We start from the raw sequence: 24,361 nt of genomic DNA on the forward strand, positions 1-24,361 counted from the left end.
CATATTATCATCAATATATTATAAATTTATCAATTATTTATTTACTATTATTGTACCTCATAAAATAATCTACTTTTCTATGTTTCAGGTTCAGATCATCAGCATTGGATTTATGACTATTACCAGGAGTCAAGCAGATCACCAGATGTTCGAAGCAAAATAAAAAGTTATTTAGAATAACACTTTAACTATTTATTTTATTCAATAGGTACCTTGTCATATATCATATCGCTGGTTTGTATTAAATAAAGGATTCATACAAAAATTCCATTATATAATATTTACATTTACATCACCTAGGCACATTATATTGAATATGATTAACTGATCGTCTTAATCGTAAAAGCAATGCACCAGACAACATTAAATTAAATCCGCTCATTTATTGTAGATACAATCCTTTCCCAGTACGTATAAAGTCATTTCCCATAATAAGCTTACAATGCACAATATTTCACAAAGATTAATCATTGCCAAAGGTATAGGGTCTTTAAAATCCTTGACAATAACTCCAGAGCAGTATTATTAATACAGGAAAAACTTAATAACTAATTCAAATAGTCACACTTACAAACACAAGACAATATCTAAACGTTAAATGTACACCACTTCCACAAGTTCAATCGTCAAATTCCTTAGACATTAGAAATTCATAACCAATATATAATAACTTTCTTCCTTAAATCATTATTTCAAATCTCAATTCTTATCTTAAAATATGCGATAATTGATCTTCAACAGTATTTATAATAAATCATACAGAATTACTATAGAATTCTCAAGTCCGTAGTCTAATTAGCTTATAATAGTTAACAATATCAGATGTACACTATTTCCATCTTTTAATACATCATTTTCATCAGGTAAGTAACTCATATCTAAACTAAACTAAACTAAAACTAAAATAGCATTTATAGTTATCATTAAGTCATTAATATTCCAATATTATAAACTTAGATTTAGTACATCTATCATAAAGTAAATAATCCATGGTTACGAATAACTAGTTCATAATTATTACTACAGAGTTCTTAATATTAAAATTAATATTAAATTTCTAAGTCTATGGCCCAATCAATTAATATGTATCATTAAATCTTAAATCTTAACTCTTGATTTATTTATTGATTAATTTGATTCTCAATATTTTTCGTAGTTAAACTGATATCCCATATTCAGAGTCCTATCAATTAAAGTAGAATAATCGAATATTTAAGATTGTCTCTCAATCGACTTTATGTCAGTCCATATATATATATATATATATATATATATATACATATATATATATATATATATACATATATATACATTAACTAATCTAAACTAACTGTATCCATATTCACTACACATTTGTACATCGATAGAATTACCACCATTCCTTTATTTATAAACGTTGAATTCTTATACATATATAATCCAAGGAAGTCCGTGCAAAGGTCATCAGATCAGAAGCTGTCCAGATCTAATCAGAGATTAACCCAGGCAGATTCAGAATATAATAAACCTGCAATAAAAAGATATCAGTATCTTGTGTGTAAACATAAATTCACTTATCATAGAGATCAACTAGATTACAGTTTCTTTGCAAATATACATAGTTTCCTTCAAACAACACGTAAATATAAAATCAGGATATATCAGCCCTTTCAGGACATGAATAACAACAATTGTTCATAGGACACACAGAAAGGAGCAGTACCCATGATTCACATGTCTCGGGCGCATATAACTATGCACGGGCTCAAGCCTCGCATCAAACACATAACCGTGTGTGAACATCGTCTAAATCGCATCAATAAACGCCGATACTCCGATCAATCAAGTCAATAAACAATATATATCACTGAGTTGCATACTGCAGTGACAGATCACGCTGCCATAAACCTCTTTATAGATGCACCACATGCTGCACTTATAGAAACCATAAAGTGCAACACAATAGATGTGCAATCAAAAGGGCTCCTGCAATAATATCACTAGATTATAAAATTGCAATTGTCAACAGAAATTAAAAGAATCTTTCAAGTTTTATAGTCTACACATATGAACAGACATAACCTAAAAGCTCATGTATGCATAATATAGATTCTCATCCAATTTCAAAGTATATATAATGAAAAATTCATTTATAATATGTAGATTCCTTTTACAGTCACCTCAATAAATATTTAGTCGTATATTCAGTATATTAACTAGTAAACAATTCATTAACTGCAATTGCAATAAAGCATTGTATAGTCAGTACAGTATAGAGCAGCCAAATGACTGCACAGCTTAATTCAATTAGTTTTATTCAGTATATACTAATAACACAAAATTCATTAATTAATCAACTATCACTCCAAAATTAAGATTACAATATAGCCATAGTGAAAGGGTTAAATGAAGCACATAAACTGCACACTTTGCAGTCAACCATATCATATAGAAATAAAATAGATATGCATATGCACTTATGGTGTCACATAGGGCTCTCACTTTATTTTGCAACAGCTTTTGCACTAAAAGTATTTATTAAAATGCAAATCAAGCAATATTCTAACCGTTCTGAAAAGGTACTTATACGCATGCGCTGGAGATATCCTTACTCAGTGCAGTTATTGCATTTTATCAAGAAAATGTACATGTGCAGGACTAAAAATGGCACAAACCACTGCAGTTCATTATAGTGAAGGAATTATTAAATAGTTTATAAGTCAGATTTAATGATAATTAAGTCACGAGATCAAGGAGGTATTGTAACCTGGGTGATCGCCTCATATCGAACCGTATCGTACGTGGCCGCCACGCTATTAGCCAGAATTCCGCCCATACATCTGCTGGCGGTGAGACAAAGCCGCCTTTTCCGGCAATTGAGGGATCTCGCGAGGAGGGGAGGTCTAACCCCAGAGGCCGAACGAGACGTCCGGCGCGACGGAGAGGCGTGGCTCCGCGAAGAATGGTTCCGAAGCGTCTCCGGACCAGAGTCCGAGTCAGGATGGAGGACTCGGGAAGCTATCACGCCCGTGTTCGGGGATTGGTTGGACCGCCCCCACGGTCTTCTGACCTTCCGGATGACCCAGCTGATCTCCGGACACGGATGCTTCAGCGAGTACCTACATAGAATGGGAAAATTGAACGCGGACACGTGTTTCCACTGTGGGGAGGGCCCAGATACCGCCCAACATACCTTGGAGGGGTGTAGGGCCTGGACCGAACAGCGAGAAGTTCTCGAGAGATCGATCGGAATCGACCTCTCACTCGGAACAGTAATTTTAAAGATTACCGAATCCGAAGAAGCATGGGCTGCGCTGCACTCCTTCGCGGAGGCAGTGATGCAAGCCAAAGAAGAGGAGGAAAGGAGGAGACAGTGCGAAGAAGCTGCGGCACGACGGCTTCTCGGATCCGATTTTGATAGCGAGGATGGGGATTACGCCCCTTCAGCGTCATCCTCATCGTCCTAACATCAGTGGATGCGTCATTAACACCCTCCCCCCCTCAACGCCGTAACGAGGAAGACAAGACGCGAGATGCAGGCTGGTCCACAACAGATGGACCAAAATAGGTACGCGGCGCCCTTCTATCGGGCATGGCCCGATGGATCATTGGATGTTATGTTCTCGAACGTTCCCGATGATGCCATCGCAACAGGGCAGAGGAAGTTGAACCTTGTAAACGGGGTGGCGGTTTTAGTGGGTCGTCTTGCATTTTCCATTATTGGGGTCAGGATGGCCAGAGTCCCACACTCCCGTCAGAACGGCATGGCGGGGTGCGTAAACGCATTTCCGCCATCCCGCGCAAAAAAAAAAAAAAAAAAAAGGAGGTATTGTAACCTCACTTTTCATGATACGTACCTTCACTTTATGACTTTAATTCACAAAAGCAATTTTATATAAGAATTTTATCAGAAACAGGTAGCGGGGAGCACGCACAATCCATTAATCACCATAAAATTGTTCAGAGGAAGACGTATGTAGTCCAAATAAGAGATATAGACAGAGCTATATATCCACACGTCTTTACACTACGGTGGCTACGAGAGACTCCCTTTTTTTTTTTTGTTCTGGGAGGGGCAAGCCCCTTCCCGGAGGTGGGAAATCTTTCAAAGACATCCTCTGGCGTGCAATTGGAACATCCCTGCCAGAGGGTAGTGTTGGATTCGTCCGGGGGAGTGGTCTGCGACACCACAGCTCCCTCGGACGCCTACCAACTAAACCCCACCCCCGTTGATGTGCCATCAGCAGCCGTTATGGGGGGAGGCTGGGAACCGCTAACGCATACATCCAGCCATCCCCCCCAGCATGTCGGTTTCCCGGCGCAAAAACCCATTGTAGGGAGAACCTAAGTTCTCCCCCCCCTCTACGCTGCACAACTCCGGGACGGGACCCGGCGGTCCACTCTGCGGGCGGCCCGCGCCTGTACATCGCGCCCTAACCGCCCGCAGGGGACCAGAATCTTCCGGGCGGTCTAAAGCGGCCGATCTGTGGGTCTCACTCCCAAGCCCGTTTGTTTCTCGATCAAGATCGGGCCGGGCCTGGGGGGACCTAAACCAATTTTTTAGCTCTCCTCCTCCGGACTTGTAGGCGGGAAAAACGCAAGACGCATAATTTTCGCCGTCCGAAGGAGGGAGCTCCTCTAACAAGGAGCGGGGGAGTGTGTCCGGGGCGAACCCCCTCCACATCCCCTTTCTCCCGCTTCCTTAAAGTGAAGGGCATATGCCCTTCCTAATCGTTGCTATCCGTGCCCTCCGATTCGGAGCATCCGCTCTTGGCAGCAATTGCCTGGCGGATCTCCTCCTCGGAGATCGATTCTTCCACCCCCCTTGAGCCGGTGGTCGAAGCGCTTGGTCGGACGTGTGACCTTAATGCCCTCAAAGTTATCCTTGAGGGCCATCTGGAGGACCGTGGTTAGGCGGTCCGCCTTTGCCTTCGCCTCCGGATTGCCTCCTGGTATTTCCAGGAGGAGGCCCCCACCACCAAAAACTCCCTTGGCTCTAATGTTGTTAATGCCAAGGTCGCTTACATTTATCTCCCGCCTCGCGGTGGCCAATGCTCCGGACAGATTCTCCTGCCCAATCAGCATCACCGCCGCGGAGCGAGGGAGGCGTTTCCGCGCCTCCTTGGCCAGGCTCTTCTTCCCAGGTGCCGCCCCCTTGAGAGCCACCCTCTGCGGAGCCTGCCTAAACTGGCTCGAGGGAGTGGGAGGACCAAGTCCCACTCCCTCCTTCCCAGCCTTCCTCTTTTTCCGGGCGACGGCAGTCCATTCGTTGGGAACAACAATTCTTGGATGGGGAGACCCTCCACCGCGGGAGAAATCCTCCTCTCCCCCTCCTCCTCCAATGAAACAGGGTGGGGTTTGGGCGACTCGCCTTCACCCCCCCTAAGTGTGAGAGGGGGGAATGACCCTCCACATTTCTCCACCAAGTCCACCAGTCCGCCATCGAAGACCGATTCCACCGCGGGGCTCGATGCCAACCCCGCGGCTAGCCCTACGTCGGATGACGATGCGGCGGAGGCAGGGACAATACCCCCATCCGCGCCGGCAGCTGAGCACCCGAAACTCTGCTACGGTAACTTCTTCCTCATTTCCGACATTCGGTCCATATATTGTCATTTTTTTAACAGAGTTTCCCTCTCCGGGTTTTTTATCGTGATTTTCCTTTCACTAGGGCGGTTGTCGACCAAGACTAACGAGCCCACCCTGCCCGGATCTTTTTATAGAGGTTGTATCACCCTCGCGGCCCGTACAAGCGCCATGCTTGCACCGGCCCCCGGCCCCACAAACTGGGGTTACGGTATGTGACGCTTTATGCCCCCCCTCGTGCAATGGGGGCACGACCGTTATGCCGGATCACCGGCGTGCTAACGAGGCTGGTCAGGCCCCGGCTTTTTTATCGAGGTAATGCTCCTCTATCCCGGAGGTGTGTTTTCCAAAAACACACCTATCGAGTCCGGGCACCCGGGGGTTTGGAATCACAGTCCCCGTCTCCTACCAGCGATTGGGATAGTACCCTCACGAAGTCGCTGGACTCCGCACGGCCCCTCCAGACGAGGGAACCGTGAGCCTACCGGGGGGGGGGTAGGAAAGTGAGAGAGGTCACTAACTCTCCCACCCCCTCCAGCCCTACCTTGGCGCTCCAATAGCGCCCGGTCGCAGGGGACGTGGTCTGGCTCGGCCACCCCCTCGGCCCCTCTTTCTCCTCGCCAGGGCGGAGGCTGAACCCCTTTCGCCTCGCCTCTTCCTCTCGGCCTCCTCCTTCCGAGACATGACCGTCTCACAGAAGGAGGAGACCGCCTCCTAGACCCCCTCCCCCTCCAGCATTCCCTTAATTAGGGAAGGGAGGGAGAGGTCTTCGCCAACCACTTCAACCAGGACTCGACGCTCCTCAGCCCACGCCGAGCAGACCTCGAGCGTGTACTGCGCCGAGTCCCGGCCGGCCGCACAGTGGTGGCACCGCGTGGTGTGCTCCTTGCCGATTCGGCACAGGTAGTCACCGAAACAACCATGCCCGGTGAAAACCTGCGCCATTTGGAAGGAAATGCCTCCTCCCCTCCTGTCTACCCACTCCAGTAGACAGGGCTGGATGGCCCCGACGGTCCATAATCCAGATAAGCCCGGAGTGTTGTGTTCGCCCAGTCTGTGTTTCCACTTCCTGAGCGCCCACATCCGGGCCCTGGCCTTCTTTTTCGCCACTTCCCTGGGGATGTTCTCGGGGGAAATGCCACTCAGTTCGACCTTCATCGCGCACCGGTAAGACTCGGCACGCGATTCAGCGACCAGGTCGAACGGGAGCACTCCCGCCAGGGTCGTGGCCGCCACGTACGACACCGTCCGGTAACACCGGGCGACTCTGATGGCCATGCGCCTGTCTGCCCTTTTAACAAGGGACAGGGCGCGTTTGTTGGCCATCAGGTCTTCTGCCCAAATCGGTGCCCCGTAAAGGGACACCGACCGGACGGTGTTCGTATATAAGTGCCTCAACGAGAAACTCCCTTTTTTTTTTTTTTTTTGGTGCTGGGGTCAGGACTCGTCCTGCCCCCAGGGATGGGGAAATCTTCTAGAAGACCCCCTTCCGCGTGCAATGTGCAGTCCTAGTGACCGCACTGCGGAAGGGGAGTGTGGAATTCACCACCCCAGCGGAGCTTTGCTGGAGTGGCGCCTACCCACTAAAACCCCACCCCTTGTTTGCCTGGTCCTCTTCTGCCATTAAGTGGGAGAGGGCTGGGAATCGCCAGCGGCATGTCATCCAGACCCTCTCCCTGGCATACCTTTTTTTTGTTGGCTCGTCAATTCTCTCCCCTCCCCCAGGGGGGGGGAGGTTGCCCTCCTCCGCCTTCTACTTGTCTCCCTCTTGGGGCTGAGGGGGAAGGGGCAGGTGCCCAAAAGGGCCCAATCTTCCCTCCCCCTCTCTCCCTGACCCTCACCGAGAGACGACAATCTATTTAAATTAGACCGCCGCCCTTCGGGGGCCATACTTCTTTGGGTAGGAGAGGGATATAGTCCCTCTCCTTCCAAGGGTCCACCCAACTTGGCCCTAACGGGGTCAGGCCTTCGGGGACCTCCTTCTGCGCACAGTCTGCTGCCAATCCCCCTCCCCCCGGCAACCGCTGCGTCCCCGACTCCGGTCAAGGAGCACAACCGCCCACGGGAGGAGGGGTTATCCATCGTGGCCATCAAGGCCTTTAGGTCCCTTTCCCGGTCGGGTGGGGGCCATTCTGGGCGGGGGAATCGAGTGCAGAGCATCCGACTCCCTTCCGCCCTATTTTGCACCGAGGTCTGCAGGTCAACCTGCCCCCAATTTGTACCTTGGGAAACGACCTCGGTGCTTTCCATCTTCAGGGCGATGAGTTCTCTGAGTTTTATCATGAAGCCCACCGCCCTTTTTCGGAGCTCAGTGGCGCCAGCTAACGGACCTCGGAAGAGGAACTGGAAGTTCACCCATCCGTCCGCACTGGCGGCCCATAGGTCCGGCCTATAAGCCTTGAAAAGGCTTATTTCCTTTAGAATGTCTTCACAGGCATCCACCATCCGTAGGGAGTCTCCGTGGAGGCAGACCACCTCCACTTCAAACTCCCTGAAGGATTCGGCCTGCCGGGGATCCCACAAGCCGTCATCCGGCAACGTGGGTCCAACATCCTCCTCTTTTAAGACATGCATTGAAACAGGCCCGCCAGACCTCCATGAAGCCTCCCGCACTACCCGCGATAATGCCACCGAGAACACCGTACGGTCCGGGAGCTTTCCGATTTCCATGCAACTTTTTAAGCGCACGCATCATTTCTACTAAGTTTACATTATAGTCATTTAACCATACAAAACGTGGCACACAGTCGTTGGGTATATGCTCGCTTGGATCATCCGGAAAGAGAATACCGATTATACTCTCAACTATCGAATGAGAGAGCGACTCGCATACCGAATGGGATACAGATTTTAGTTTTTTCATGACTATCTTATAAGAGAGGCCCCACGGGTTATTATTTACATTAATAATAAGTTTATTCCACGCTCTATTTTTTGCTCTGATAATATTTAATCTAAACTCACGCAAACACAATCTATAATTTCTATACTCTATATTCGTTAAAGTGGGATCACCCTTCTTTTTAGTACGTGACAGAACTCTTCTCGCTCTCATAACTGCGCGCCGAGAGGTCGCTACCTTTTCGTTCCACCAATAGGCGGACTCGGACCGCGAAGTAAAGGCTCACATAGAGCCTTTACTTCGCGGCATAGAAAGATCCGAAATTGTCTTTAGTGAGTCACCCAGCCATTGTACCAATGAACCAGCGGAGGCCGTATCGACAAAATCCAACGACCAAGACATGCCAATGGAACCAGCCATTAGTAAATCTACGTCTAATTTGTGATAGTTCTATTTAATAAATCTTTTATTAATAGATTTAAATATCTTTCCAGCATTTCGTGTTCCAATCTCTAATCTCAATAGTCTATGGTCTGACAGGGTGACCACCTTAGATTCTACAATAAAGTGTTTAATCAGCTTTTTCGCTTGTAAGTTGGCAAATACTAAATCGACAACAGATTTGCCCTGCCATCTGTCACATGTGTAAATATAACCCTTGTTTACTAAAAATAAATTGACCTCCTCCATCCAGCCTCTAAGGCAGTAACCACGCGAATCGGATTGCTTAGGGTCCCAATCAGAATGCCTAGCATTAAAGTCGCCGACAACTAATATCGGTAAGTGTTTATATTTGTTAATTAAAAGAGTTAGATTATCCAAATATCCATTAAAAGAATAAATAAAGATATTACGAGAAGAGTAGCAACTAAAAATTATTAAATTATTCCATTTTACTACACAAAAACCGAAACGTTCCAGCGGCCTAATTGGGAGAAACAAGCCGGTAACTCTACGCCATAGAATAGCGGATAGAGGAGGATCGTTCGCAGATTGTACCCACCTGTCATCCTCCGTCGGAATCGAGTGTGGTTCCGAGATGATTGCGACGCCAGCGTTATACTTGTGCATTAAATGGCACAAGTTATCTTGTGCCGTTTTCGAATGGTTTACATTACAAATTAATATATTAGCCATTAATAGTTTCAATGTCCATTTCAGAGGCAGAAGGCCCCGCCGTGTCCAGAGGTCTCCGTCCCTCGGTGTGAATTACAAGTAAGATGTTATTGTTAATTAAGCCAGAAACAGTAATATCTTTATTTACAATAGTTTTGTTTGCTGTTATCCTACCAGGAGGTATTGGTTTGCACAGCAAAGTTCCAGCTAAATGGTCGGCTCTAAGGCCCCTATCAGAGCACACTGGACATTTAACCGCATTTTTACACACGGAGGATTTATGATCCGTATCGCCACATCTATAACAGCAGGATCGTTTATCCTCTGAGCACCTCTGCAACGTGTAGCCAACCGCAAGGCATCTGAAACACTGAAGGGGCCTCGGGTCGACAGATTCCACCCTCACCGTCGTTCAGCTTATATTAATTCTCGCAGCCTCCAGGATATTAACTGACGCCCCGATTGGGCACCTCGCATATGCCATGCCCAATCCCCCTCGAACAAGTCTTATTGGGCTGCAGGAAATGCTCTCAGAAGAGCACTTACCTAGCTCCGCAAGTATATTTTTTATATCAGAAATTGTAGTAGAATCATCGAGACCTATTAGTTTAATTTGTGAGTTTTTTGTAGGCTTTCTAATTTTAATTCCTTTCGTGTCTTTGAAAACTTGATATAGGCTTGATAGCAATAAATCTGCTTTAATATCAGAATCTTCTCCAGGAATCTCGATGAGAATACCACCCGTAATTGAACGTTTAATTTTTGTATCTCTAATATTTAGATCTGACAGCGAAATTTTTTCCCGAGCTAGACGAAGTACTTCCGCGTAAGTCAAATCAGGATCTTCTATAAATATAGAAATCACAGAAGTACGTGGAACTTTTTTTCTTAAATTAGTAATCTTATCTTTAAAAGTAAGTTTTCTTCTATTACTGTCATTAACAGTAGTACCACGATTTAAAGGTCTGTCACTAATAATATCGGTGTTGTCATATCTTTTATTCCCATCAGGATTATATTCATACTCCGGATTCGTGTCAGATTGAGTGCTATCTTTTAAAGGGGTAGATTTGAGACTCACTTTCCTCCTCTTACGATTTTCCTTTTTTTTCTGGGGAACGGACCATTCAATTTCACTATTGTTTATTTCGACAAAGTTCTCTAGTATGTCTTCGTCACTCATACTAGTAATATCTACACGTTTAGTTATGTTATCAGTATTTATATGAAACAAAATTTTAGATTTGTTTGCACGTTTATTTCCGACAGCAACCGGAATCACTTCACTACGTTTATTATTATTAGATTTAATATTCGAAAAATTTTTATTTATAGAATTAATATTGCTGTCAAAGTTACCAGACGGCATCTTAGAGCCCAGCGACTGTGCATAACTTTTTTCTCCACGAAGATCAGTTTTATTTATATTAGTATTCTTACCCTTACCTTTTCTTTTATTTTCAGGAACAGCTGTTGGTGGCCCGGAGCGGAGGAACTCATCCGTCCTGACTCCACCCAAGTTTAAATCTTCTTGGAGAAGCCTTGTCTCACGGATGAGCTGCGCCATGCCGTCCCCCAGTCTATCCAAAGAACGAATAATCGCAAGATCGATCTCTACCCGACCCTCCGGAACCTCACGTAAATCACTTTCACTGTATAGAACTTTCTTCTGTTTGGGAATCACTTCCTCAACTTTGATTCTTTTAGATGAGTTACGCAGGCCATCGGTGATACGAGGAACTAAAACCGATTTACTATCACTAAGATCTATACCTCCATCCGAAATTTCAGGTAAGTTACTATTGCTTATATCAAAATTATTGTCGTCATATGCATTTTTTATTAATTCCCGATGTTTTAATTCTTTTAGTTCTACTTCCATAGATTCAAGTTTCCGCATATTATCATTGGATGTCTTCTCCATCTTATAGTAACGAGCCCTCCAGTACTCCGGATCTTGATTTGAGGTGGCCCTTCTAGACAAGAGATCACCTGTCTTACGGATCACTTCCAAAAACACCTTAATCTGGCCACTAAAAGAGCCCTTAATGCCAGGCGATCTAGTTCTAATAGAGTCTATTTGGTTAGCCATATCCTGTATTTTAAGGTTGAGTTGTGGAGCATGCTCTATCTCCAGACCAGCCATCTCCTCCTCAATCTTTTTCTTGTTATCAACCGAGAAATGTACCGCGTACCTATCTTCCTCAGCTTCATCATCTTTGGAAGGGGACCCTCTCTTTTTCCTTTTTCTACTAGTTGTAATAGTTTCGGTTCTTAAATCTTTTCTTTTCCGTCTAGAGGAAACCGAGGAGCCACCAGAGACAGACATTTCCCCTGCATCAAAGTATTCCGCCGCACATAAGGAGGCCGGCCCGATGTCTTCCTCATCCGAATCAATTAAGATAGGCTCCCCAGAGGGGCCCGCCTCATCGTCACCTCCAGGAGAAGTCCTAGGCTTGCTTTTTATCGGCATAATTGTAATTGAAGATCCGAGTCTTTCTATGCTGGCAATAGTAGGTCGGTTCTCCGCGCTCGCCAGAGACGCAGAGGCCAGCCCTTGGCATGATAACGAACGCGGGGAACAGGGACGATATCCCCCACGTGCCGGTTCTCGATATCCGACCCCGAGACGGTTTGATCCTTATTTTCGCTCATATCCATAGAGAGTAGCTTGGTTTTATTGACAAGAGTTTTCCTCCCTTGTGAGACTTATGATAATATTTATTTATACACTGCATTCATTAATTGTCCCAAACTATTTATATTAATAGAAAAACGAAGGCAGTGTCCATTAGAGTTCAGTTCCATTTAAAATAATACTTATTTAATTTAATACAAGTATCTCACTCCAAAGTTTAGCACATAACTACATTATCAGCCTTTATATCACTATATGATCCAGCAAATTCATATTATTTACTATCACCTACTTGAATGTTTCAAGTCAGTCAATCAACAATGTGAATTCACACGGAAAGATAAACGTCAAGGTAAGTATAGATCTATTATTTAATCATATTTATAGCTTATTAATTGTTCTTTTATTATTTCAGGTCTATCCACAATTTCACCACAGAAGAAAAGAGCCAAACATAGTCACCGATTATTCAGGTAACCCTTATAATGTATTTGTATTAATGTTTGTCAATAAACAATAATCAACTTGACTCCTTAGTCTAAAGTATCCCTTACTCTATAGATCTATTTATTATAATATTATTCCATTTCTTGAGATATATATCTCTCAGTTCCCGTATAAGTATAAGTATACATGAAAATAATAGTTTCATTCTAAATTATAATCAAGTTATAACTGTGTGTTATTATATATTACTGTTTAATTAATTAATTAATTAATTGTTTCTCATAGACTAAATTCAGTATATTCTAGTACTGTCCAACAATTGTCGCTCAATTTGTATTTGATGCGAAAATAATCATTATCTCACTCCAAAATTCAGAACATAATGTCTGCATATAATCCGAACAATGCAATCATTTAATTATAATTCCTTAGCTAATCACTTATTTAAATGTTTCAGATGCCAGCCATACAGCAATGTGAATTTAACACAAAGAAATAAATGTCAAGGTAAGTATAAATTTTATTATATAATTGAATATAATTATAGTTCATTAATTGTTTTATATTTCAGGACTATCCACAACTTTACAACAGAAAAGAAACGCCACACAAAGCCACCAAATATTCAGGTAACCCTTACAATTTATTTACTAATATTCATCAATGAGCAATTTAAATTATTTGACTCCTTGGTCTAAGATTTAATTTATATTTGATACTAGTATAATAATCAGTTTCTTATTCCAAAATTCAGGACATAACTAAATATCAGCCCTTCTGTCTATATAAACCAAACAGATTAATCTCATTATTTATTATTATTCATTAGCTAATCACTTATTTAAATGTTTCAGATGCCGGCATTCACCAGTGCAAGATTTAACACAGAGAAAATGTCAGGTAAGTATAATTTATTTGAATATATTTATAGTTTACTAGTTGTTCTTTTATTACAGAACTATCCACAATTTCACAACAGAAGAAAATACTCACATCCACCAATTATTCAGGTAACCCTTACAATGTATTTATAATATTCATCAATAAACAGTTTAATCAACTTGCCTCCTCAATCTAAAAATTCTTTTTCCTTACACTCCAAGTCCAACACGCATATCAAATTTATCACAATATATCTCTCAGTTCATCATATAAGTATTAATGGAAATATTTCAATCTAAATCAAATAGGTTATCATTGTGTACTATTATATCACTTAGTACACCAAGCAATTCAAACCTTATTACAGCTTAGTCGCGTGCTTAATTCATAAATAAAATAATTATTACTATTTATATCCGTAATTAATACCAGAATTAATAGTAGTTCCTCAATAATAATATTATCCATCTTTTAATATAACTTATTATTAAGTGTATTATAGACAAAGTAGTATGCTTTCTTGAGCCTCAGAGATTTAAATTCGATAAATATAAGATCCCCCTAAGCAAAAATCCAAATCACACACACTCAACATACAATACACACAATGTTCGCACAGAACTTATATCTTTCCGACTCAAACTTAATCCTACAACTAAATCATAGAGTTTATTCTATTTAAGGTATATCAAATATATTAGATTAAATTAAATCAAAATAACAAGATAGAGACTAAGCTAAATCAGATTGGTACTATCTTATCTTCCAGTTCTTTGCTTCAATACATGTAATAATACACTACACGCAAACAGGAACACAAAGTCTTACTAAGTAAGTGTGTCTCAAGGGGCACATAAACACGACACGGGCTCCTGGTGATTCAGTGCATCCACATATATTCCAAGTCCATTACAAAGTGTTCAGTACACGAATTCCTTAAGACACTTTCCATAACCAATGGGAGATGATGAAATGTTATTTCAGTCCAGTCTTATTCCCGCAACATATCAGACATCCAGGCACATAACAGCAAACCGCCATATGTATAATTCCAAATCCGTTTTCCTTTACGAGAGTATCCGTTTAATGTCCAAATCCATCCAACATATAAGATTATTATGCAGTTTTCCCATGTAACAGAGTTCATATATAAACAATAGGTTAACCTGCAAAAAGTCAAAGTTAATAATCCATATACACAATAATCATTTTACAATTAAAGTCAATACAAAATAGTGCAAAATAACATTGTTCTTAGCATGATTAAATACTGATATCTCGTGTAAACAATGGTAACAACTGTCCATCAGCGTCCAGCGCATACAAGCATGTGTTATGTGCCTCATGTACACATAAACATGCAGGATGACACTTCACTCACTAAATAATGAACATCGCACCAATCTTCGCATTTGACACCCGAAACAACAGTCAAAATGCTCAATAATCAGTAAATAATCCAAGTTTCAACACAGATACAAGTAACATAACCGTTCCATATAGTTGACACATTGCAATCATGGTGAGCCATAAAGATGCAACCACATAGATGGGCAATCTCAATGACCCTTGCACAAAAGTCACTACATTATGCAGTTCATATTAAACGATAATAAATCATATAGGCTGCGTTCCGTAAAGCGCATATGTGCGCATGTATCCTTAGTATACGTTACGTTTACTATAGATACTTGCGCGCATATGCATTTTACAGAACGCAGCCATAATTAAAGCTTCGTATTCATGGTGTCGCTCGTCGCTCATATTCAGCGACAAATGAGTCACGTGATTTCATATGTCGCTAACTTTGACTATCGCTCGTGTAAATGGGCTAAGCGATAAATTTTTTACAATTATATTGATTGTGTTGTGCGTGTTGTGTAAAATAAATACTCTAAAATGTCATATCAAGAAAGATATCACAAGTGGATCTGTCAACTTGCCGCGATTGTGTATAATAAAAATGAAGAGGAACGACGGAGAAATAAATTAATAGTAGCTGTATGCATTAATGAATGTACAAATTTGAAAAAAAAAATATAAAAAAAAGAGGTTTTGGATTGATCCATTATTTGAAAGACGACGTAAACATGGATTTTATTATGTATCTGTGCCGAGATTAACACCAGAGAAGTTCCGGAATTATTATTGTATGATAGCTACGCAATTTGAGGAGTTGTTACACTTAGTGGCACCTGCAATCACTAAACAAACCGTGATTAGAGAACCATTGTTTCCCGCAGAACGATTATCTATAACATTGAGGTTTACTTATCTTTATTTATAATTGCATTACGTCATTAATTAAAAAAATTATATTTGATGTAATTATATTTAGATATTTAGCAACTGGCGATTCGATGCATTCGATGTCGTATCATTATCTCGCTGGAGTATCGACAATAATGTTATACGTGAAACATGTAATGCTATATGGAACTCTATTTGTCGGGAAGTAATTCCACCATCAGAAACTACAGAGGAGTGGCTACACCTTGCTACAGAATTTGAAGAAAGATGGGATTTTAATCATTGCATAGGAGCAATTGACGGCAAACAAGTTATTATTGAGGCAATGTCACTGATCAATGCTACATTTATCATTGAAGAAATTACAAGTTTAATGCCACAATATTCTTTATTTATTCTTTATTTAAATATTCTTTTTATTTTTTTTTAGTGTCCACCTAACGCAGGATCATCTTATTATAACTATAAGAATAGCCATAGTATTGTTTTCCTTGCAATCTGTGATGCACAATATATGTTCACGTTCGTCGATATAGGAGCCTATGGTCGCCGCAGTGACGGTGGTATTTTTAAAGATTCAAAAATGGGTCTGAAATTCAATTCAAAGGAAATGAATGTACCTGCACCAAAACCTCTCAGCCCAGGTGGACCGCCTTTACCATATGTTCTGGTGGGTGATGAAGCTTTTCAGTTGACAGATTATTTGCTCCGGCCTTATCCAGGAAAAGGTGGTTTAAATAATGAGCGAAATATTTATAATTATCGATTGAGTGGAGCTAGAAGAACAATTGAGAATACGTTTGGTATTCTAGTCAGCCAATGGAGAATTTTGAAGCGACCGATCAATTGTAGTATAGAAAAAACAATTTTAATTGTTAAAGCCATCGTATGCCTCCATAATTGGATTCGTCGGAGGGATATTGGAGAAAATAAATATGTTACTCCAACACTAATTGATCAGGAAGATGATGACGGCTTTGTTCCAGGTTTTTGGAGAGGTTGTATAAATAATACTGCATTTGCAGATATAATTCAGTGCGGTTCTAATAATAGTTCTCGTCGAGCAATGCAAATTCGAGAAGAATTTTGCAAATATTTTAATAGCGAAGGTGCCATACCGTGGCAATTCCATCATTGTTAGTTTTTATGATCATTTACTAATTGCATATATGCAATTTAAATAAAAATATGTAATATGACATTAAAAATTATAAAATGTCAGTGGTTAATTTAAAATTTATTATAAACTTTATTATAATAACATACAATCTTTTTTATAAACTTTAATATGCTTTTATAAACTTTTTTATAAACTTTTATAAACTTTGTTATATTGTATTTTACCAAAACAATAATAAAATGAAGCGAACAAATAAAACTTATACATACATATTTTGCAAAAATAGAATAATCAATAAGAAAATAAGAGAACTAAAATAATTAATAATCAATCTTCTTTTTGAAGTACATTATAAGTTAAGTTCATAATTCGTTGAATAACATCTAACTGATTCTTTCGATTCATCAATCTTAATCTGCATCCAATAACTGCTAAAGTCGAATCAATTTCATCGGGTTTGGGTGCTGGTGGTATTACAAATGGAGTTGGTGGTTGACAGAGCGAATCGGCAATCCTTTCCAGTGCACTGGGCTGCTGTCCCATATTTTTTTTTTTTTTTTTTAGGCGCACCTATAATTTATTGGTTGTTTATTATTATTATTAAAATATCTTTTTACGCTGACGCTCGACGTTCAATTTCAGCATTACAAGACATCATGTGACTAAAAATAACAAATCTTTGCAGTATTTTCGACTACATGATGTCTTCTAATGTTGAAATTGAGCATCAAGCGTCAGCATATTATTTTTTGAAGATCACATTTTACTTTTAAACATTCAAACAGATATAAATATAAATCAAGTACCTAATACTTCTAACTCTTCATCATTATTGCCATCGCCAGTTGCATTATTTATTGATTCGCCAATACTTGAAGTGTCATCATCAGTGTCAATATTTGAAGCTTTTCCCCTAGAAATATAAAAATTACAAATTAAAAATGAAACAGTTTGAAAACGTACCTAATAAAAATATTTAATTTTTACTTCTTGACAAGGCACAGATCGCGCAGAAACTCCATGGAGTCGTAATGGTGCCATTTTTGTGTAGGAGAAGGTCTAGCCGATCCACTGGGGTGATTTTCGGAATGAATTATTCGTCGGTAAACGTCATGTAAATTTTAAAATTTTTTTTTTGCTTCTTCGCTAAGCTTACCTGTAAGAAAAATTTTTCTTTGAATTATTCAGCCACAAATATTTTTAATGTTTTTTTTACCTCCCAATGTTTCAGACACTTCATCCCACAATTTTTTTGTCAATCGTAGGCATCGCTGCTCTAGTGGAATAGTAAAATCCCAGAGAGATCTTCTTTCTTGAACGGATAAAATTAAGAGTTCCTCGTCGTCATAATTAAACGTAGATTTCGTAGCTTTTCGATTATTTCTTTTATTGAGAGATCTAGTTTTATTTTCCCTTTGTGATGCTTCCTTATTTATTGTTGGAAGTATTTTAATAGTTCCTAAATTTTATTAGAAAATGCAGACTTAAGCCAGTAAGCAAAAACGGACTGTGTGTCATTGGATTAAGTTCTGTAATTTTCAGGATTTCAATCAAAATCACTATTTACCTGTAATGTGTTCACGAACTGGCAGAATGACATCTTCGTTGTCAACAAGGCTTCGTCGAACAATGCCATCATCATCTATATAAATAATAATATAAATTTTAATAAAATACTATTCTTATCAATGATAAAATGTAAAAATTAAATATATATATATATATATATATATACTATATACATAATACCTGTTACTGGATAGAAGTAAAAATTTTCATCAATTAACAACCGATTATATCCTTCTATACAACTATGAGTTGGAATGTTTTTTTCCTCAATAATTATTTCACATATTCCACAAGTATGTACAGCTATCTGAAAATTTCATGAAATTATTACAATTTTACAATTTTTTTTGAAATTTAACAATTTATAATGTTTATTTTACTGTGATGTGATCACAGTTAACCTCAAAATTAACAAATTGGATTCTTTTGAACATAACGCTGTATTTATTTATTTACCTATTATAAAAGATTCTGAGTATGAATCTTGTATTAATTTATTTATTATACTTACATCTTGCAGTTCCATGTTTAAATTTCACATTTATGCGCGAGACCGACGTCGCTGAAAGTTGAATTTAATCCAACTTTTTAGCAGTGTCGCTGGCGACAAGAATTCGGTCACGTGATCACTCATCGCAGCGACAAGCGACACCATGAAATTGTACCTTAATGATTCAAAAACTGTGCTATGTGCACAGGTATATTATAACTTCCAAATAGAACTCATGTATTATATATAAAATTGAAATTGCAAAATTAAAGGTCTACGCAGAGTATCTATAGAACTAATTTCACAATAATTCACAGAATCTTCAGCAGAGTCCTTTACACAATTAACAAACATAAAATTCAGTTGCAAGTACATCTGCAAATTAATCACTGTGTTAACATTACATCTTACAAAAGATTATTACAATAGTTTATCAAAACAAGATTCAATGGTTAGCGCAAAGCACTAAATATTCCATTGATGTTATTCAATATTGTTCCACAATTGTTTAAGGATTTTAACTATCTGTACTATGTGCACAAATGCACTATAACCTCAAAATCAGACATGTATCATATATGAAGTTAAAAAATTAGAGGTCTACATAGAGTACCTATAAAATTAACTTCATAATAATTTATAGTATCCTTTAAACAATTATCAGTCATAAAGTTCATTTGCAAATAAGATTGCAAATCACTCGCTGTATTCACATTACTCATAAACAAAGTAAATATAAGTATAAATTTATCACAGCACATTTCAATTATTAGTATAAAATACTAAAATACTAAATGTTCACTCATTGTTTCACTATTAATTATTATTATTCAAGAGTTTACAACGATTAACCGGCATAAAAAGCTTAAGCCCCACTGACTGAAGTACACTTTCTATAGAGTTAACCATAAGTAATTCAGTACTCCAGATAGGCGACTATGGTGTCCCATAGATCGCCCCTTGCAATACACATATAAAGTAACTCACTTTTAATGAACAAATATATTAATTGTAGCAATTTTATGTGCCACCTGTCTCCTCAAGGTGCTACCGCGCATGCGCTGGAGTTATCCACGCACATCTCATTTAGCACAAAATATAATAAAATAAAACATATATGAACAAATTAGTGCACAATTGGCCGCAAACGTTCTCAATAAAGATACTAATTAATAATAATTCAGTCCAAAAAGCGAGTATACTGAGTATACGGCACAAGGCATCATAACCTCACTCTAAGAGAGAGCGTATCTTGTTAACAAGATATAAGTTTCAAAAATAACAAAAGTAGAAAAACTTCACCAAATTCCGGTAGATTTCAATGTGCTGAGCACGAATATCAACTTTTTCCATTCCATAAAAGCCTCCATCAATCCAAAATAAGTAGCACAAGGCAGAGAAATCTAAGACACGTCCGTCTTGCTCCGTGGCCACGAGAGACTTCCCTAACATAACCTTTTTTTTTTTTTTGTTTCAGAGAGAAAATCTTTTAGAAGACACCCTGGCCCAGACCAGGGTAGTGCTGGATTCGACCGAGACTCGTGACGGGGTACTCCAGCAAAACCAGAACCGGACCACGCCTCACCCTAACCAGAACCAGGATCTTCCAGACAGAAGGAGAACCGGACGTCTCAAGTCAGGAATGAGAACTAAGATCCACCAGCTCTACCGGACCCGACAACCATCTCGACCGCCTACCAGCTAAAAACTCACCTCCGGCCATCTTTGGCCGTTAAATTGAGGGGAGAAACCGGATTACGTACGAGCGCATGACTCAGCTCCCCCTCCAGCCGCTGCTATGAAGCCCCAACAGGAATTTAACCGGGACATCCAAAAGGGACAGGTAAATATGTATACATATATCACCACATGCAATACACACCCCCCAACCAACTTCCATGCTTTATATATATATATATATATATAAGTACGTCCATGTATAACTGTCTTACTTCAATCTTTAAAGTCAAGTTCTTATAAATTATAAATTAACTAAGCTAGTGCTAAATCTATCTAAACTTTAATTTTTTTTTTTTTTCTATGTCTAAATTATACAAAACTCTTATGTCTAAAACACCCTGTAACTGACTATAACAACCGTGTGATAATACACACATAGGTTGTTTTCCAGCGGGATAAGCGAGAAGGCACCTTTACTATTTATCATTATTTAAATGCACTTTGAATAAATCACTCAAAATGGAAACATATTGGCTTCCATGAAGTCCATATCCATATCCATATCGTCGTCGATAGATGAGTCCGAAGAAATCCGCCGCCGAGATTTCCTCGTGTCGCCGCCAAAGCCCTCCCTGGAAGTGGAAGGAGCATCAGGGTCAACGACCCTTTCAGCCATAGTCTTTTTCTTTTTTCCCGCACCGTTAAAAATGTGGAACGCTTCACGATTTTGCGTGTCATCCTTGCGCAGGGGCCATGCTAATCTTCTCTGTATCGTTCCATGTTTAGTATATGTACTGCCGAAGCAAGTACAAAAAATGTGTTGGTAAGAGTCGTCAAAGACGACCGTGCCTTACCAGTACATATGTGTCCGTCCTTGTCTAGGGGAGTGCTAAACATCTCTCCTTTCATACAACACTCCCTTTTTTTTTTTTTTTTTTTGTTTACGGAGATGAGAAAAATCTTCCTAAGACACCCTGGAGCCCGTACCCCAGGGTAGTGCCGGATTCGCCCGAGACTCACATCGAGGGATAACCGACATCCGTAGGAAGCCGTGGATCCAAAGAACCAGTAAGATCGTTTTTATATTGTTTGTCAGAAAATTCAATTAAATGATTAGTTAACAATTAACAATTAATATATTTAAGAATGAACAATATGTGAATGTCCGTTATGAACCCAATTTCGTACAGATATGATAAATGTCTTATCCACTAAACTTATCTTTGGTAGAAATATATGTATTTCTTTTAACTCGTAGCTGGCTAGCCCTTTTTCAAAGTCCTTCTTGGAAAATTGACCAGTTAACAATTGATTGGCAAAAGTCCTTTATTGCCTCTGAGATCAACGGAGCTTTCCTTAAGCGAAGTCCTTTACGCTGTGAAACACTCGCACTTATATCTCAATACTTTTCTCTCTACTAACAAGAGCCGAAAAAGCCTTGTGACCTCTTTGCACACGTTTATATACTTTCTGTCTTTGACTGTTCTCGAGCTTTCTCGAATATTCTAATTTCCGGAGCCGCAGATGCGATTTGCGCATCTTTGGAAATGTATATTAGTGCCCCCAATGATATATATGAGGACTAATCGATTCGATATCGTTTACCGACATCGGTGTTATCCTAAGAGATTCTTACAAACCTAACCCGGAATCCAGCATCCATGCGGAAGGATAGCTAGATATCCAAGGAAAGGGATGTCGCATCATGTTCCCGGATCTCGGATCCCCGATGATCATCTCGACCGCCTACCGGCTAAAAAACTCACCTCTTGCCCCTCTCTCTAGCCGACATGGGGGGGAAGCGGGATTACTTACGAGAGCATGACTCCACTTCCTCCCTGACCTTGCCCGAAGGCCCTTACATATTTAACGGGACATCTATACAAACTTACATCTAGATATTGATAATAAAACACATGCGCACTTAACCTACTTAATACTAACAGAAAAAAATAACCTAGAGAGAATAATCTTGACCTAACCTAGTTTTCAATCTGACGCCTCTGGGTCGAGGAAACCGACCGCTTGCCTCCAATCCAGGGCCTGTCTTTCGCGCTTCGCCGATTCATTGATGCACATTATCGCTCCGCAATATCTGAAGAATGCTCTCCAGTTCCCGCCATTTTCCAGAATGGAACCTACAACGGACGGAAGGTCAAGCCGGTCACCTATCGTGTTCATCAACGCCTCTCTGTCAGCACTCCAGGCCTGGCACCGTTCTAAGGTATGTTGGGCGTCATCGACCCCCTGAAGACAATGGGAGCACCGGGGTGAGGGTGCTCTGTTTATCTTGTATAAGAAACTATTCAGACAGCCGTGATCAGTAAATATCTGAGACATGTGGAACGTGATCCACCCATAATTCCTGCCAGTCCATTCCAACAATCTTGGACAGACCGCCTCTCTAACCCTCAAGCCCGGCTGATTGCTCCCCATTGCCTCCAGGTCCCGCTTCCAGGCCTGAAGCGCTTCGAGTTTAGCCCTACTGCTAACTATTTCTCTGAGTCTAAGGGAAATCTCCTCCCCCTGAGCTCTGGCCGTCCTGATCCGCTCAAAAACCACAGCCAGTCTCCTCGCGGAGTGCTCTATTGGTAAGGTCTCCGACAGGACCATCGACGCCGCGTACGAGACCGTGCGGTAGGCACAGCACACCCTCTGTGTGATCCTTGGGAGAAGCCTTTCCATAAGGGTCTTCGCCACCCTGTTTGAACAATACGTTCTGTACCATAGTGGAGCCCCGTACAAAATGATCGATGTTAACACGTTGAGGTATAGACGCCGCTTCCTCTCCCCCGGGCCCTTGCAGTTGGGCATTATCCCCCATAGAGCCCTCACGATTTTCTCTACCTTTGTAGCTACATACCTAAAATGTTCTGTGTAGTGCCAGTCTTCGTCTATTATTATTCCGAGATACTTTATACTTTTGGCTATTTTAATGTCTTTGTCTTTAATAAATAGGCTTTTGGAAGGCGATCGCCCAACTACAGAGGCCGGGAAACCTACGATTTCAGTTTTGTGAGGAGAGATTTTAAGACCTAGTCTCTCAATCTCCCTCACAACCATGCCCGCAGAGAGCATCGCCCTGCTCCTCGTTTCGTCTAAATCTGATCTCGAAACCAACAGAATGGTGTCATCCGCGTATCCCAGTGTCCAACAACCCTCCGGCAGGAATAAACCGAATATACTATTATAACCAATGTTCCACAGGGTGGGTCCAAGGACCGAACCCTGTGGAACTCCACATGACATCTGTGATACACGGATAACACCATCGCAGTCGGTGAAAGATAGGCTCCTATCTGATAGATAGTTACCTATAATCTTGCATAAATAACCAGGGAATCCCATAACGGACATGGCTCCCCTGATAGTCCCCCATGGGATAGTGTTAAATGCGTTCACTATATCTAGACTTATCCCCAGAACATGCTTTCCCGCGTCCAGTTCTCCCCTGACGATTTCTCTCAGTTTCAAAATCGCATCTAGGGTCAACCGCCCCCTTCTAAAACCAAATTAGTTATCAGAGAGAGAGGCAGTCGACTCCAGATGGTCATGGATTCTAAATAGTATTATTCTTTCGAATAATTTAGCCGAGTCGTCGAGGAGACAGATCGGCCTGTATATCCGAGGGTCAGTCGATTGGCCTTCCCTCTTTCTTAACAAAACCAATCTGGCCCTCTTCCACTCTCTGGGAAAAGTACCCTCTTCGAGACATCTGTTGAAGCAGGAGAGCCATGCACCCATGAGACCCCTTAGGCTACC

General features: G+C 40.7%; 2 protein-coding genes, 2 long non-coding RNA genes and 2 other non-coding genes across 6 annotated transcripts; 1 reads left to right on the plus strand and 5 right to left on the minus strand.

Moving 5' to 3' along the window:
• Positions 1-363: 363 nt before the first annotated feature.
• LOC137001621 (uncharacterized) lies at positions 364-3,912 on the minus strand. The gene is made up of 2 exons (XR_010891581.1): positions 1,703-3,912; positions 364-1,507 (listed from the first exon to the last, which is right to left on the minus strand). It is a non-coding gene; the product is annotated as an uncharacterized lncRNA (long non-coding RNA).
• A 9,606-nt stretch (positions 3,913-13,518) lies between these two features.
• Positions 13,519-15,466, minus strand: LOC137001796 (uncharacterized). Its single transcript, XR_010891666.1, has 2 exons — positions 14,872-15,466; positions 13,519-14,656 (listed from the first exon to the last, which is right to left on the minus strand). It is a non-coding gene; the product is annotated as an uncharacterized lncRNA (long non-coding RNA).
• A 429-nt stretch (positions 15,467-15,895) lies between these two features.
• LOC137001527 (uncharacterized) lies at positions 15,896-17,510 on the plus strand. The gene is made up of 2 exons (XM_067360570.1): positions 15,896-15,913; positions 16,171-17,510. Exons 1-2 carry the CDS (start codon positions 15,896-15,898, stop codon positions 16,879-16,881), a joined length of 729 nt encoding a protein of 242 aa, XP_067216671.1. The 3' UTR covers positions 16,882-17,510.
• On the minus strand, positions 16,966-22,608 carry LOC105669943 (uncharacterized). The gene is made up of 7 exons (XM_067360974.1): positions 18,941-22,608; positions 18,610-18,736; positions 18,428-18,502; positions 18,077-18,319; positions 17,848-18,016; positions 17,667-17,773; positions 16,966-17,430 (listed from the first exon to the last, which is right to left on the minus strand). Exons 1-5 carry the CDS (start codon positions 18,953-18,955, stop codon positions 17,982-17,984), a joined length of 495 nt encoding a protein of 164 aa, XP_067217075.1. The 5' UTR covers positions 18,956-22,608; the 3' UTR covers positions 16,966-17,430; positions 17,667-17,773; positions 17,848-17,981.
• LOC137001799 (U6 spliceosomal RNA) lies at positions 21,303-21,409 on the minus strand. Its single transcript, XR_010891669.1, has one exon. It is a non-coding gene; the product is annotated as a U6 spliceosomal RNA (small nuclear RNA).
• Positions 21,411-21,515, minus strand: LOC137001800 (U6atac minor spliceosomal RNA). Its single transcript, XR_010891670.1, has one exon. It is a non-coding gene; the product is annotated as a U6atac minor spliceosomal RNA (small nuclear RNA).
• Positions 22,609-24,361: the final 1,753 nt, after the last annotated feature.

This window comes from Linepithema humile, chromosome 8, assembly GCF_040581485.1.
Source record: "Linepithema humile isolate Giens D197 chromosome 8, Lhum_UNIL_v1.0, whole genome shotgun sequence".
NCBI classification, from domain to species: domain Eukaryota; kingdom Metazoa; phylum Arthropoda; class Insecta; order Hymenoptera; family Formicidae; genus Linepithema; species Linepithema humile.